The following is a 15251-nucleotide window of genomic DNA, read 5'->3' as shown; positions in this document are numbered from 1 at the left end:
GAATAGCTGAGTTACTGAGTGAATAAATGGCTTCCTGTTCATACACTCAATTAACTCAAAGGAAGAAAAGTGTAATTTTTGCTCTTGATAGGGGGTATTTTCTACTCAACATATATCTGCATAATTTGGCTGTAACCAGTATACTGTGCCAAGGTTACTTAAATAGAAACATGAGAACAGAGATGTTAAAAAAAAAAAAGAACTGGACTGAAATGGAAAAAATACTGGAGCATAGGACAGAGTGCTCCACTCTTTGGAACTACTATGCCTCTGATTGTCATCCAATTTCCACAGACCTAAAATCTGTGTGGAAGAAACATGCTGGGGTAAATGTATATGATAGAAAGAACTGTCTGACGAAGACTTATGAGTGGTCTGAAAGCATATTAATCTTGTAAAAAGCCCTTATTGAGGAAATCAATGAGGAGAAAAAAAAAAAAACTAACCTGGGTTAAAGAACATTCTGATTGGACAGTTGAGATCTGTAATGATCTGAGTGTAAATCTGTAATATCTGAGATCTGTAATATCCAAATTTAACCACCACAGATCGGATGGTAAATGCTACATTCTGTATAGGTTTGATGAAGCTTATCACCCTGACTGTATTCTATCAACAGCAAAGTTTCAGTTGGGCCAGATGGTTTGGGATGCATGACAAACAAAAGAATGGGCAAAATATGTTTTCTAAATGGTATTGTTAATGGTGACTACTGCACAAAAATTTCAAGAGAGACCATTTAGCTCACCATCAGAGATTTCTTTCAAGGAACATAAAATTGTGTTTTCCAATATGACTGCGGTTTGCCATGCTGTATGTATGGTTAATACAGCATTACATAATCATTTAATACAATTTATAGTATGCTAATTTTAACTTGTTTTAACATTTATTTTTTAATGTTAGGTGAAGCTCATGCAAGACTGCAACATCCTAATTTGAATCAATCTGATTCAAAACTTTTGAATGTTATGTGACAGAAAATTGCTGCTGAAAAGCTATCAAGTGAAAGAACATTGCAAGGAGCCATTATTCATGTCTAGAACTTAGACATTAATAATGAACTAAGTAATAATTATATCAAGAATCTGATGCGCTCCATGCCAGACAGGTGCAGGGTGGTAATTAAGGCTTGTGGTGGGCCAACAAAATACTAATACCTGTTATAGAAAACTAAAGTGTTACAGTCATATTTGTATGCTGCTGGTATACTTTTTCCTATCACATTACATAATGTTAATTTTGAAACATTGGTTACAATGAAAGCATATTCATACAGCCTGCATTCATTTTTTTTTTCTGTGATTATTTATAAATACACCTAAATAGTTTTTTTCTGTAATTTATTTTCTTATCAATAAAATGCATGAACATTTTATATCATTGTATAACAAATTTTAGGCTATAGTAGCAATTCAATTGTAATGCGTGTTTTGAGAGAAAAATGTACAGTGATGGGATTTCTATGGCTGTCACTGCATTTATATAATAAAACAAAGCTTTCACAGTGTGAATAGCTTAAGGATAAAGCTATTGGGAGGAAAATTAAGAGGAATACTTAGGATGGGAGAATGCCATTAGTTTAATCTTTTTTCTTCTAACGATGTCAGAACTTATTTTATTAAAATGTGAAGGTGTTGAGATCCAGGCAGCCAGCATGAGCAGAAGGCATGCTTTGCCAGCCATAGATCTGATGCAACAAACTGAAACAGAATTTGGGTTATCATATTCTGTTTCAGTTTTACAGAATTATTTAAAATACAGGGAGGTTTTCCGTAATGTTATACTACTTTCAGATAAATAACATTTCCCAAAAGAGAAGTTGGTGCAAATATTTAAAAATAAAGTATAATGCCATCTTATTGGAGAATCAGTGGATGTTGAATAATACAGGCTAGTAAATAAGGTAAAGTGATTCTGTGAAGGTAGGAAAAGATATTTGCCTTCGTTGCAAAGGTTATAAATTATCTTGATTATAAATAAAAGTATATAAATGTTCCTTAGATCCTTCACATTTCATTAGTATTTACTTTGTTTGCTGTTATCATCTATCTTTAATTTTTAGCAGAAGTTGATAAATCCCAAGTTTTACATCAATTTGATCTCTATGATAAATGATTAATTCAGTTCATAGTTTAAGGAACAAACACTTAAGGTTTTTAGGAACTTTTATATCATGGATGCCAATAGTAAAATGACTTTTCGAAACCTTTTGCATATATAGATCTTTGGAAAATGCATCCCCCCTCATATTGTTGATAAGGCAAAGATTTAGAAACAAAAACTGAATTGAAAGATATAACTTTATTTAAATTTTTTTTTTTTTAACATAATTATTTGAATATCCTACTCGGAATTTGCAATAATTTTCAACTGGATTTATTTACAGGCATATAATTGGAGTTTAGAAGCACTGAAGGAGTTAAAGTCTTGTTTACCTTGTAAAGTAAGTGCATTCTACAAATGTAAACTAGAATTTAAAAAAAATTTAGGCTGTAAGTAAGACCCATTAATAAGTTTGCTGGCTATTAGAATCAGCTACTTATTACAATTAATTTTATAAAGTTAAAAATATCCTAATAAATTCATCTATTTTGCCACACATTTTGTTCACTAATGTAAGAATGGGCTAATTAAATGTTTTGTATTGCATGTCATGGCTTATGAGGATGATTCATGGTTCTAAAGGGAGATATTAGAACAATTGAAGCGTTTGAGATGTAGCTAGGATGAGGATGCTGAAATGATCAAAATTGACAGATAGGATTAAAAATGAGGATGTATTGAGGAGGGCAGGAGAAAGTGTCTTATGAGGAAAAGAAATAAAAATTGAATTGGACTTGTACTAATGGGGAGGGGGGTTAAGGGATGTATGTAATTGTAGGGAAGCTGATGGGAAAGAGATAGTGATAAAAGCAGAATCAGAAAGGTTGATCATTTGATAAGAGGCTGATGGGTATTGTGGGTTAAAGGATATGACTAGGGGTGAGAAGTGATGTAGCTGTATCGAGTTCTGCACAGGCAACAGGCCCATTACAGCCATATGGGAGAGAAAATAGGATGATGATGATAATCTGCCCATGTTTTTAGATATCATGAAAAGAAACTTTACTTGAAGAAGAGTGTTCTTTGACCAATTCCACTTCTGGGCAAAAACTCTTTTACATGTGGTCTTTTAAAACAGTGACCTACCTGTTGAGTACAACAGTATAAATGATTTTATAGTAGCACTAAGTTTTAAAGACTACATAATTCCTTTGCAATGAGAAGGAAGAAAATTGCTACTCTGTTAAACAGTAGTGCACCACAACTGAATTTACATATTTGAATTACACTTTTGTCACCATGGTTTAAGCAATTAATCTTTAATGATTTAAGCAGTTATTCTTCACCATTTACTGGTTTAAACATTCATTCTAAATATGGTAAATTATTAGGTATACTTTTATTATGTGACTATAGCAGACTACTCAACAGCTTTACTGGTTATTGGAATCAGCCTCTTATTACAACCAAAGTTATAAAGACAAAAAGAATCTAAATCATAGTAAGTTGATTAAAATTTTGCTACTGATGCTATTTTTTTGGAATTGTGAGAAGTTTGGTTCTACTAGTATATATCATGAGCTGTATTCACTCATTTCAGCTGCAATAATTTCAATTTACTTATATTGTACATAGAATTTTAGGCAAAATAGTTGCATTTAATCCAATTTCCAGAATTGTAAATCTGTTGGATTTAATTATATTACAGGAATTTTGCACTGAATACTCATAACATAATTAAAAGGAGAATATTATCATTTTTGGTAATCAGAATACTTTATGCTTTCATCAACCACTGCTATTCTGTGGCTTCTTGAAAAGATGATGTACTGTGGCTATTAGTATTATTTGTTATCCTTCTTCATTGTATAATTGTATCCTAAAATTACTTAACATTATATTACAGGCATGTGTGTCTGTGTTTATATATATGTTATCAGATATTGTATACTAATGATTAACCCGAATGTCACACAATTCAAAATTATATTTTATTTAATATTTTATAACTAAACAATTTTACTGTAACCTGTGATAAGCATTATTATAATATTATTACATCATTATTGTAAAAAGTCTTTAAATAAATAAAAGCATGAAATAAAACCTAAATAAATAAGTATTAATTACTGCCTATCAATGTATATAGGCCTCCTAAAGTTCTATAAAGAACCTATAAAGTTCTTAAATTATAGATGGATGTTCTACAATACCAGTAATTTTTACAGTTGTCACTGTCATGTTTATCATACAAATTACACTGAATTTTTACAGGTCACTGTGATGACACACATCAATCCTTCTGGATATTGAGTGTTCTGCTCGTTATTTTTCTCCATGTTATGTTATTTCTTGTTACATCTTTAGCATTAGCCAAAATAAGCCACCACTCCATTTTCTCTCATGCTTCCCTGACACCATCAATTCATCTTCCTTTTGATCTACTTTTACTCCTTGTTACCTTTCGTTTTTGTATCAAATGTCTGTTTAGCTAATTCTCCCTTTTCCCATTCATGCTATGTGCCCATACTATTTTAGATTTGCTTCCCTTATCTTTGATTGTATATTTGTTACCTCAAGATTTTTCCTCATTTGTAATATATTAATGCCACAATTTTCCTCATTTGTAATATATTAATGCCACAATTTTCCTCATTTGTAATATATTAATGCCACAATTTTCATCTATTAGTTTCCCCCCCCCCCCTTTTTTTGAAAACTCATTATCCAAGATTGTAATTCCTTATTAATCAATTCCTTATTTCTTACCCAACTCCCAGGTTTGTAGATTGAATTAGAATAGGCATAAAAACAAATGTTACAGGCAGCTAATTTTGCTTTTGGCTAATTTCTCTTTTGCTTCAAATGAATTTTTTTTGTTTAACTAGTGTTCTACACTTATTGCTTTAATTCTTTTGTTGTTTATTAGCATTAGCATTAGTTGAGGCATATGATGCATGAAAGCAAGCTTATACTGCAGCAGCCAAAAAAAAAAACCCATTTCGTCAATCCAGTCACTCCAGATGTTTCTTTAGTTCAGCCTTAAATTTATTTAAGCATCATCTTCCACAACAGATAGAAGTCTGTTCCAGCAATCAATTACACTGGCTAAAGGCAACTTCCGCACAGCTAATCTACACTGTCTTTCCTCAATTTAAATCTATGCCCCCTCAGGTTCTTAGTCTGAGCAAGCGAAGTATCCCGTCAGCATTAAGCCTGCTCAAACCATTCAAGGATTTATACACCTCAATCATTATACATCTGCAATTCTGCCCAGACACGATAGAAGGGAGTATATGATGAGTCTTGCCGATCAATTCGCCCCTGAAAAGATTGTGCAAGGCTTAAGGGGTAGAATTTTTTTCAGCCTGGACTGTACTTGTTAACAGGAGAGACTGCTTCTACAGGGATGGGATACACTTAAATAGAAAGGGTGCAAGAATATTTGCTGATGCTATCGAGGCAGTGTTAGGTGGGTCAGAAAACTGCTAGCTTGGGGACAAGGACTAATAGATTAACAGTAGCCACTGGCAGAGGTGAAATTGATTCTTGCACTGCTTCTATTGGAATGAGCAGCAGCTTGGAAAAAAAGATGCAGGGTATTTCAGAGACTGCTGGGAGTCATTGCAGTACAAGTAAGTACATGGGTTGTGTTAGGGTAGCTAAGAATAGGAACAGGTGCATGTATACTTGCGTATGCACCAATGCTAGGAGTTTGGTAAATAAATTTGATGAATTTGAGGTGTTGGTCAAATCATCAAAGGCAGATATTGTTGGGATATCAGAAACGTGGTGTCACACAGATATAACGAATGCAGAACTGGAATTTGGGAAGTACAATGTGTACAGGAAGGATAGACAGGATAGGAAGGGAGGAGGGGTTATGCTATTAGTTAAGAAACACATAAAATCCAAGGAAGTGCAGCCAGTTGACATCGCTGGACAGTGCAGTTTCGAGTCAGTTTGGTGTAACATAAGCACTGGGAGATCAAAATTGAGATTTGGAGTGTGTTATAGGCCTCATGACTCTGATGAGTATAATAAAAAAACTGTACAGGGAAATAGAGTGGGCCAGTAAACCATTGAGTCTTATAATGGAGAAATTTTAATTTCCCTGATATTCAATGGAATTTGTGGGTTGGTCACTCACACTAGCAAGGCTTTTGTGGATTTATTGGATGATTGTTTTCTACATCAGCATGTTCGCGAGGCAACTAGAGGGAGTAATACTCTTGATCTGATTATCTGTAGTGATTCTTCATGCATTAAGAATCTGCAGATAATGGAACCACTAGGTGTCAGTGATCACAGTGTGCTCAAGTGGGATTTACTCAAACAGGTAACTACCATCAGGGGTAAAGGGAAGAGTTTTTGCTTTCGTAAAGGCGACTATGGTGGTCTGAGACAGTATGATGTTACCAACAGCAAACTCAAAATGGGAGGCATTCTAAGAATTAACCTTCGAAGCTGCTAGGCTTTACTTAACCAATTAATAACATTGGACTCCACTAATAACATTAGTCCACAATGTGCAGTATCCATTGATTACCACTCTGTCTCCTCCTACTCAACCATTCCTTAAACCATAGCAGCAATTTGTCTCCAATGCCACACTGCTCCAATTTGTGCAGCAGCCTTCAATGTGCAACAGTATCAAAAGCCTTTCTAAGATCCAAATATATAATAACAAAATTATTCTTTGCATCCAGTTCCTTTGTGATCACATCATAGTATCCAATCAAATCGATCAGACAAGACTTCCCCTTAACAAACCTATGCTGTGTTCGAGCTGTAACTGAAGTCTTGTCTAGATGATCCTGCAGTGCTTCTTTAACCAGGGACTCCATTAATTTCCCCTGGACAGAAGTTAAATTAACAGGTCTGTAATTACTTGTGGCACCCTTTGATCCTTCTTTGTGAATTGGGATCACATCTGCACATCTCCAGTCCATGGGTACTTCCCCTGAGTCCAAGGAAACTCTTATAATTATGGCTAAGGGTTTGCTTACTTCCTTTGCTGCCTTTCTTATGTTTGTCTTCAACAGTTAGCTCCCTGTTAGAGTTTGATAAACTCCTGTCATTCCCCTCCTTGAATAACTCCTCATGTGTGAATGTAGATGCAAAATACTCATTGTTTGTCAGCTGTCTGAACAGGATCATCAACAGTTCAACCACCAACATCAAGTGGACCAATCTGATTCATTTCTTTCCTTCTAGAGTTTACATAAGTAAAGAACTCTTTCTGTTTTTCTTTGCATCCTTTGCCAAAGATTTCTCATAATCTGCCTTCACCTGCCTAACCTCCTTTGTGACTTTTTACAGACTAGCTTGTATTTACCATAGGCTTCTGTGTCGCCTGACAATTTATGTGCATCCCATGCATTTTTCTTCTCTGCCATGAGCCTCATCAGTTTATCTGACATCCATTTAGGCCTAAACTTTGAACAGTATGTCTTAGTTGGTATGAAAAGCCTAGTAGCCTCCAAGATGAAGTCCCCAAAGGCTTCCCATTTTGAATTCATCATTAGTATCATCAATTGGTCGCAGTGTACACAATTTAAAAACTGTATGACACCACTGTAGTCACCTTTACAAAAGCAAAAACCTTTCCCTTTACCTTTGATGGTAGTTACCTCTTTGAGTAAATCCCACATCAATACACTGTGATCACTGTTACCTAGTGGTTCCTTTATCTGCAAATTCTTAATGTATGTTTTTATGTATGTCTAATCTTCCATCATCATTAAAGACTTTCCTTGATAAACAAAATTACTAACTTGCTGCAACTTTGCCTATTTAGTTATACTCTGAATTTTTCCTTCTCTCTCTCTCTCTCTCTCTCTCTCTCTCTCTCTCTCCCTCCCCCCCCCCCCAACTTTTATAGCTTTTGTTTTTGTGTAATCCTATGGAACCCCTTATATTGCAAAAATATTGTGGCTTGGTTTGCCTACTCTTCACTAAGAATGCCTACTTACCTAATGAAGAGGGAATCCCCAAAATTGTGTTATCTGTTTTGTGGTACTCTACTGAGAATAATTTAGGAATTCAGGAAGGGTTGCTTATTCAAAAGTGCTAGGCAACTCACTAAGGATTTAACAGTAAGAGATGTTGGTTTATCATTTTGAAAACTTTTTTTTTTTTTTGCTTCTTTGAGTTTACTGCATGTTAAAATTATGCCTTATTGTATTATCCAATATTCATTAAAAATTAAGTAAGCTTAAGTGATTTAAATCTTATTAAATGCATATTGGGTAATACAATATTGTTATTAAAAGTAGATACATCATCATCAGCCATTTTCAATCCACTGCAGGATGAAGGCCTCTCCAGCAACTTTCCAGTTCCTTCTGTTTTGAGCACTGGCCATCCATTTACTACCCACAAACTCATGAATTTCATCTATCCATCTCCGCCTCTGTCTTCCAGGTTTTCTTCTAGCTCCTCTTGGGTACCATTCTGTTATTTTCTTAGTCCATCTGTCATCGTGTCTTCGAGCTATGTGTCCTGCCCAAGATCATTTTAGTTCTTTAGTTTTGATAAGAATGTCCTTTACTTGAGTTTCTCTTCTTATCTAACAGTCTGATTCCCAATATAATTCATTCCATTCTTCACTGTATAGTTCTCAGCTTCTCTTCCATTCTTTTGGTGAGTGCCCAAGTTTCACTTCCATAAGTCATGGTGGGGAGTATACATTGTTTCATTATTTTACTTTTCAAACTGGGATATTGCTCTTCAGTATGTGACTATATTTCCTGAATGCTATCCATCCAAAATTTATTCTTCTCTTGACATCCAGCCATTTATCATTACAGCTAATAACTTGTCCCAGATAAGTATATGACTCCACCTTTTCAATTACTGCTCCTCCAATCATTATTTCTCTTTCTGTGGCATACTTGTTCATCATTACTTTTGTTTTAGCCATATTCATCTTTAGTCCAAAATCCTTACCAACTGTGCATAACTGATTAAGATTTTCCTCTAATTCTTTGGGATTGTGGCTTATGACCACAATGTCATCTGCAAATCGTAAATGGTTTAGGTATTCTCCGTTCACATTGACTTCTTTCTGCGACCAGTCTAATCTTCTGAAAGCTTCCTCAAGGGCAGCAGTAAACAGCTTCGGAGATATTGTGTCTCCTTGTTGAACTCCTTTCTCGATTTTAAATTTGCTACTGTCTTTGTCTAGTCTAATAAAGGATGTAGCACTCTCATATATTTTCTTCAAAATCATAATATATGGAGTATCTATGCCTTGTCTTTCCAGTGCCCGAAACATTGCCTTATGCTGTATGGAGTCAAATGCCTTTTCATAATCCACAAATGCCAGGCATAATGCTGTTTTATATTCATTTGCTTTCTCCATTAGCTGTGATATTACGTGAAGGTGATCCATAGTTGAGAATCCTGTCCTAAAGCCAGCTTGCTCTTCCGGTTGATTCTCATTGAGTATTCTTTCTAATCTGTTAGTAATGACCCTTGTGAACAACTTGTAGATGTGGGATAACAAGCTAATTGGTCTATAATTTCCAATTTCTGATTTTTCTCCTTTCTTATGCAGCAAAACTATGATTGCATTATTCCACTGCTTAGGTGTCACACCTTTTCTAATGCACTTTGTGAAGAGCCTTGCCAGTTTTTGTGTTATGTCTGTTCCTCCCAATTTTAACAACTCTACGGTAACTTCATCTTCCCCCGGGGCTTTCTGATTCTTCATTTTCTTCAATGCATGTTCTACCTCATCAGGAAGAATATCGGGTATGTCGTATGTGTTGCTAATTTGCAATCCATCTTCCCCACTGCTGGCATCATTCCCTCGCTCCTTGTATAATTCTCTATAGTTGTCTTCTGCTATTTGAATTATGCCTTCTCTGCTGTTTATAAGTACACCATCGCTTCAGTTTCAGTATCATTTGTCTTTCTGTATTACTGCTCGTGGCTGCTGATTTAAATCCTTTCTTTTCCCTTAATGCTTGTTGTACTTTTCTTGTTTTAAATCTTATGTCCTCTCTGAGTCTCTTTCTAATGGGTTTGCATAACTCAGTATACCCAATTTTTTCCTTGTCAGTGTTTATCTTGCTCTTCATTTTTTGCCTTCGGTTCATCATAACAAGTGTTTCTTGACTAATTTTTACATTTAAATTTCTAAAATTATTGAGTTCAGTACCAAAATATGCCAACTTATTCAAACATTGTTTTAATTCATACATCTGATACAGAATCTGTATATTTCATTCTATAAATAATAAATATATTCACACTCACGCAGTTTGCTTCTTAAAGAGTATATTAGATATTTTATGCATATGGAATAATTCTTAGACTAAATTTGAATTTTGTATGCCACATAACATCTTAAGTAGTTTCCATAGTTTATTTTTATCTGCGAAATTACAACTTTTGTTTATTCAGTCTGGCAGTAAATTAAGAAATAGTGCAAGGGTCACTTTCACCTCTCTCCGCAGCTCTAGTTGATCTATTAGTCTGTGTATTCCCCCAGCTAGCAGCTTCCAACCCACTTATTACTGCCTTGATAGCATCAGCAAATATTCTTGCACCCCTTTTATTTAAGAGTATCTCTACAGTTAACAAGCACAAACTTCTACCAACAGATGGTGGTACAGAGATACTTTAGTAGGCAGGCAGGTTGAAAGTAACAACCAGTTTCATCAATAGCATTAATGGTCAGTGTCACAATTTTACAATGAAAAAATATAAAATTTGATGATATAAACAACTCAAAGACAGATGTGAGGATGCTAGTGATGACCGAAGAAGTTTCAGTCTCTCGAAATGAGGACAGAGTTGCAAAAGTTTAGGAAATTGTGGCATGAGATTGTCATTTATACTCTCAGAATGATGGCTGATGACTTGGATAAGTCATCAGCCATCATTCTGAGAGTCAAATTTGTCAAATTCTACATGTAGATTTAGGGCAAAGGAAGGTCTGTGCAAAATTTGTCACACAGCCTCATGAATGAGCAAAAACAGTGAAGGCTGTCATGTGAAGACTTCATCCAGACTTTGTTCTATTGGTTTCTAACCTTGAAAGAAGTTATAACTGCAACAAAATTTATTTAAAACACAATACAATTTGAAATAAGCAAGTGAGTGTGAAGATATTGAATCAGTGCTTCATAATGGACTGAAATTTTTCATCGATGATTGATATTACTACTTTAGCATTAGCATTAGTAGAGGCATACGATGCAAGAAAGCAAGCTTATTCAGCATCAGCCCAAAAAAAAAAAAAAAACCCTCTCCCATTTCACCCCTCCGTTCGTTCGAAATACCTGTCCAGTTGAGCTTTAAATTTGTTTAGGCTATCAACTTCAACAACAAGTGATGGAAGTCGGTTCCACCAACCAACCACCCGCTGGCCAAAGGCAAATTTCCGCACATCTATCCGACATCCGTCCTTCCTCAATTTGAATTTATGCCCTCTGAGGTGATTATTCTGAGAAAGATGAAGAATCCCATTGGCATTGAGCATGCTCAAACCATTCAAGGCCTTATACACCTCTATCAGATCACCTCGCCGGTGCCTAGTCTCCAGACTCTGTAATTTGCAAAACTTAAGCCTTTCTTCGTAAGAGCAACCCTTTGTTCCATTTACTAATCTTGTTGCCCTTCTCTGTACCCGTTCCAGCAGCTCTACATCCTTCTTGAAATGAGGCCTCCAGACCTGTATACAGTACTCAAGATGTGGCCTAACCATTGCCTTATACAAGGGGATAATCACCTCCTTATCCCTGCTAGAAAAATTCCTGTATATCATTGACAAGACACCATGAGCTACTCTTGCAGCTCGTCTGCACTGCTCAGAGAACTTCATATCTGCCTGCACAATTACCCCCAGGTCCTTTTCATTCTCCACCACTGTCAGTGTGGTACCGCAGAGTTGATACGTTGCTCTGGGGTTACTGTTTCCCATATGCAGTACTTTACATTTGTCAATGTTAAACTTCATTTGCCACCTCTCAGCCCATCTGTTCAACCTTTCCAGATCCTGTTGCAGCAGCATAGCGTCAGTAGTGTCCTTGACGACCCTGCCAACCTTTGTATCATCTGCAAACTTGGACATTAAACTTGATATCCCATCATCAATATCATTCATAAACACCGAAAACAACAACTGACCCAACACTGAACCTTGAGGAACTCCACTAATAACATTAGTCCACGTTGAGCAGTGTCCATTGATTACCACTCTCTGTCTTCTGCCACTCAACCATCCCCTTATCCATAGCAGCAATTTGCCTCCAATGCCACACTGCTCCAATTTGTGCAGCAGTCTTCCATGTGCAACAGTATCAAAAGCCTTTCTAAGATCCAAATAAATATATAATATCAAAGTTATTCCCTGCATCCAGTTCTTTTGTGACTACATCATAGTATCCAATCAAATTGGTCAGGCAAGACCTGCCCTTAACAAAACCATGCTGCGTCTGAGCTATAACTGAATTCTTGTCTAGATGATCCTGCAGTGCTTCTTTAACCAGTGCCTCCATTAATTTACCTGGAACAGAAGTTAAACTAACAGGTCTATAATTACTTGTGTCAGCCTTTGATCCTCCTTTGTGAATTGGGGTTACATTTGCACATCTCCAGTCTATGGGTACCTCCCCTGAGTCCAAAGAAGCTCTCATAATTATGGCTAGGGGTTTGCATACTTCCTTTGCTGCCTCCTTTAATATAACTGGATAGATCCCATCCACCCCAGGTGCCTTTTTTATGTTTATCCTCAACAATCTCTCCTCCACTTTCCTCTCAGTTATTACAAAATCATCCAGCTCACTGCCAATGTTTACTTTACCTACATCATTCTCCTTCCTGAATAACTCCTCATGCGTGAATGTATATGCAAAGTACTCGTTTAGATTGTTAGCCACCTGAGCAGGATCCTCAACTGTTGAACCATCAATATCCAGTGGACCAATCTGATTCATCCCTTTCCTTCTCGAGTTCAAGTATGTAAAGAACTCTTTTCTGTTTTTCTTTGCATCCTTTGCCAAGGATTTTTCGTAGTCTGCCTTTGCCTGCCTAATCTCCTTTGTGACTTGGTTACAGACCAACTTATATCTATCATAGGCTTCCATGTCACCCATTAATTTATATGTATCCCATGCATTTTTCTTCTCTGCCACATGTCTCATTAGTTCATCTGACAACCATTTAGGCCTAAACCTTGAACAATATTTCTTAGTTGGTATGTAAAGCCTGGTAGCCTCCAAGATTAGTTCCTTGAATGCTTCCCATTTTGAGTTTGCTGTTGGTAACATCATCAGTTGGTCCCACTGTATAGAATTTAAATACTGTCTCAGACCATCATAGTCGCCTTTACGAAAACAAAAACCCTTCCCTTTACCTCTGATGGTAGTTACCTCCTTGAGTAAATCCCACTTCAACACACTGTGATCACTGCCACCTAGTGGTTCATTTATCTGCAGGTTCTTAATGCATGAAGAGTCACTACTGATAATCAGATCAAGAGTATTGCTCCCTCTTGTTGCCTCACGAACATGCTGGTGTAGAAAACAATCATCCAATAAATCCACAAAAGCCTTGCTAGTGTGCGAGTGACCAACCCACAAATTCCAGTCAATATCTGGGAAATTAAAATCCCCCATTATAAGACTCTCTGATTTACTGGCCCACTCTATTTCCCTGTACAATATCTTATTATACTCATCAGAGTCATTAGGCCTATAGCACACTCCTACTCTCAATTTTGATTTCCCTATGCTTATGTCACACCAAACTGATTCGGCACTGCCCTGTCCATCGATGTCGACTGGCTTCACTTCCTTGGACTTTATGTGTTTCTTAATTAATAGCATAACCCCTCCTCCCCTCCTGTCCTGTCTATCCTTTCTATACACATTGTATTCCCCAAATTCCAGTTCCGCATTACTTATATCTGTGTGACACCACGTCTCTGATATCCCAACAATATCTGCCTTTGATGTTTTGAGCAATACCTCAAATTCATCAAATTTATTTGCAAAAGTTTAGGAAATTGTTTTTGGAAAAATTTGGAAAAGTTTAGGAAATTGTTTAGGATTGTCATTTATACTCTCAGAATGATGGCTGATGACTTGGATAAGTCATCAGCCATCATTCTGAGAGTCAAATTTGTCAAATTCTACATGTAGATTTAGGGCAAAGGAAGGTCTGTGCAAAATTTGTCACACAGCCTCATGAATGAGCAAAAACAGTGAAGGCTGTCATGTGAAGACTTCATCCAGACTTTGTTCTATTGGTTTCTAACCTTGAAAGAAGTTATAACTGCAACAAAATTTATTTAAAACACAATACAATTTGAAATAAGCAAGTGAGTGTGAAGATATTGAATCAGTGCTTCATAATGGACTGAAATTTTTCATTGATGATTGATATTACTACTTTAGCATTAGCATTAGTAGAGGCATTTGATGCAAGAAAGCAAGCTTATGCAGCATCAGCCAAAAAAAAAAAAAAAAAAACCCACTTCCACTTCACCCCTCTGTTCAAAATACCTGTCCAGCTGAGCCTTAAACTTATTTAGGCTATCAACCTCCACCACAAGGGATGGAAGTCTGTTCCACCAACCAACCACCTGCTGGCTAAAGGCAAATTTCCGCACGTCTATCCTACATCTGTCTTTCCTCAATTTGAATTTATGCCCTCTCAGGTGATTTTTCTGAGCTAGAGGAAGAATCCCATCAGCATTGAGCATGCTTAAACCATTCAAGGCTTTATACACCTCTATCAGATCACCTCGCTGGTGCCTTTTAAAGACAATCCTAATTTACATAACTGTGTTGTCGTTAGAGATGAGTATTGTTTTTCACTATGACCCAGAGACAAAACGTCAGAGCATGCAGTGAACTTCAAAATCATCACTGAAACTTTTTGTTCACAGAATTCCAAGATTAAGGTGATGCTGTCCCTGTTTTTTTTTTTTTTTGAATCACCTACTAGGTAGGTGATTCAAAACTACTGAAATGTATTTCCTGGGTACTGCAATTTCAAGAGGAAAGCAGCTGGTTCTTATTACATGACAATACCCCTACCGAGTTCTGCACTTATTGAGGAGCTATTGCTGATGAAACATGGCATTGTACAGATTGACCATCCACCCTGCTCTCCTGATTTAACACCAGCGGACTTATTCCGGTTTCCTGAGGTGAAAGCTGCCCTAAAAGGAAAGAGATTTTAGGATG

At 36.4% G+C, this 15251-nt stretch overlaps 1 protein-coding gene across 2 annotated transcripts in view; it reads left to right on the top strand.

Moving 5' to 3' along the window:
• Pat1 (Protein interacting with APP tail-1) overlaps positions 1-15251 on the top strand; it is a 246621-nt gene that overhangs the window by 121557 nt on the left and 109813 nt on the right. For both annotated transcript variants that reach the window (XM_090387853.1, XM_090387854.1), the window contains one exon: positions 2390-2446. In XM_090387853.1, the coding sequence (XP_090243979.1) occupies positions 2390-2446 (57 nt within the window). The remainder of the gene's footprint in view (positions 1-2389; positions 2447-15251) is intronic.

This window comes from Mastigoproctus giganteus, chromosome 13, assembly GCF_048544385.1.
Source record: "Mastigoproctus giganteus isolate SK-2022 chromosome 13, ASM4854438v1, whole genome shotgun sequence".
In the NCBI taxonomy this organism is placed as follows: domain Eukaryota; kingdom Metazoa; phylum Arthropoda; class Arachnida; order Uropygi; family Thelyphonidae; genus Mastigoproctus; species Mastigoproctus giganteus.
Note: the sequence above shows the minus strand (reverse complement) of the source record. Positions and strands in the feature narration are given on the sequence as shown.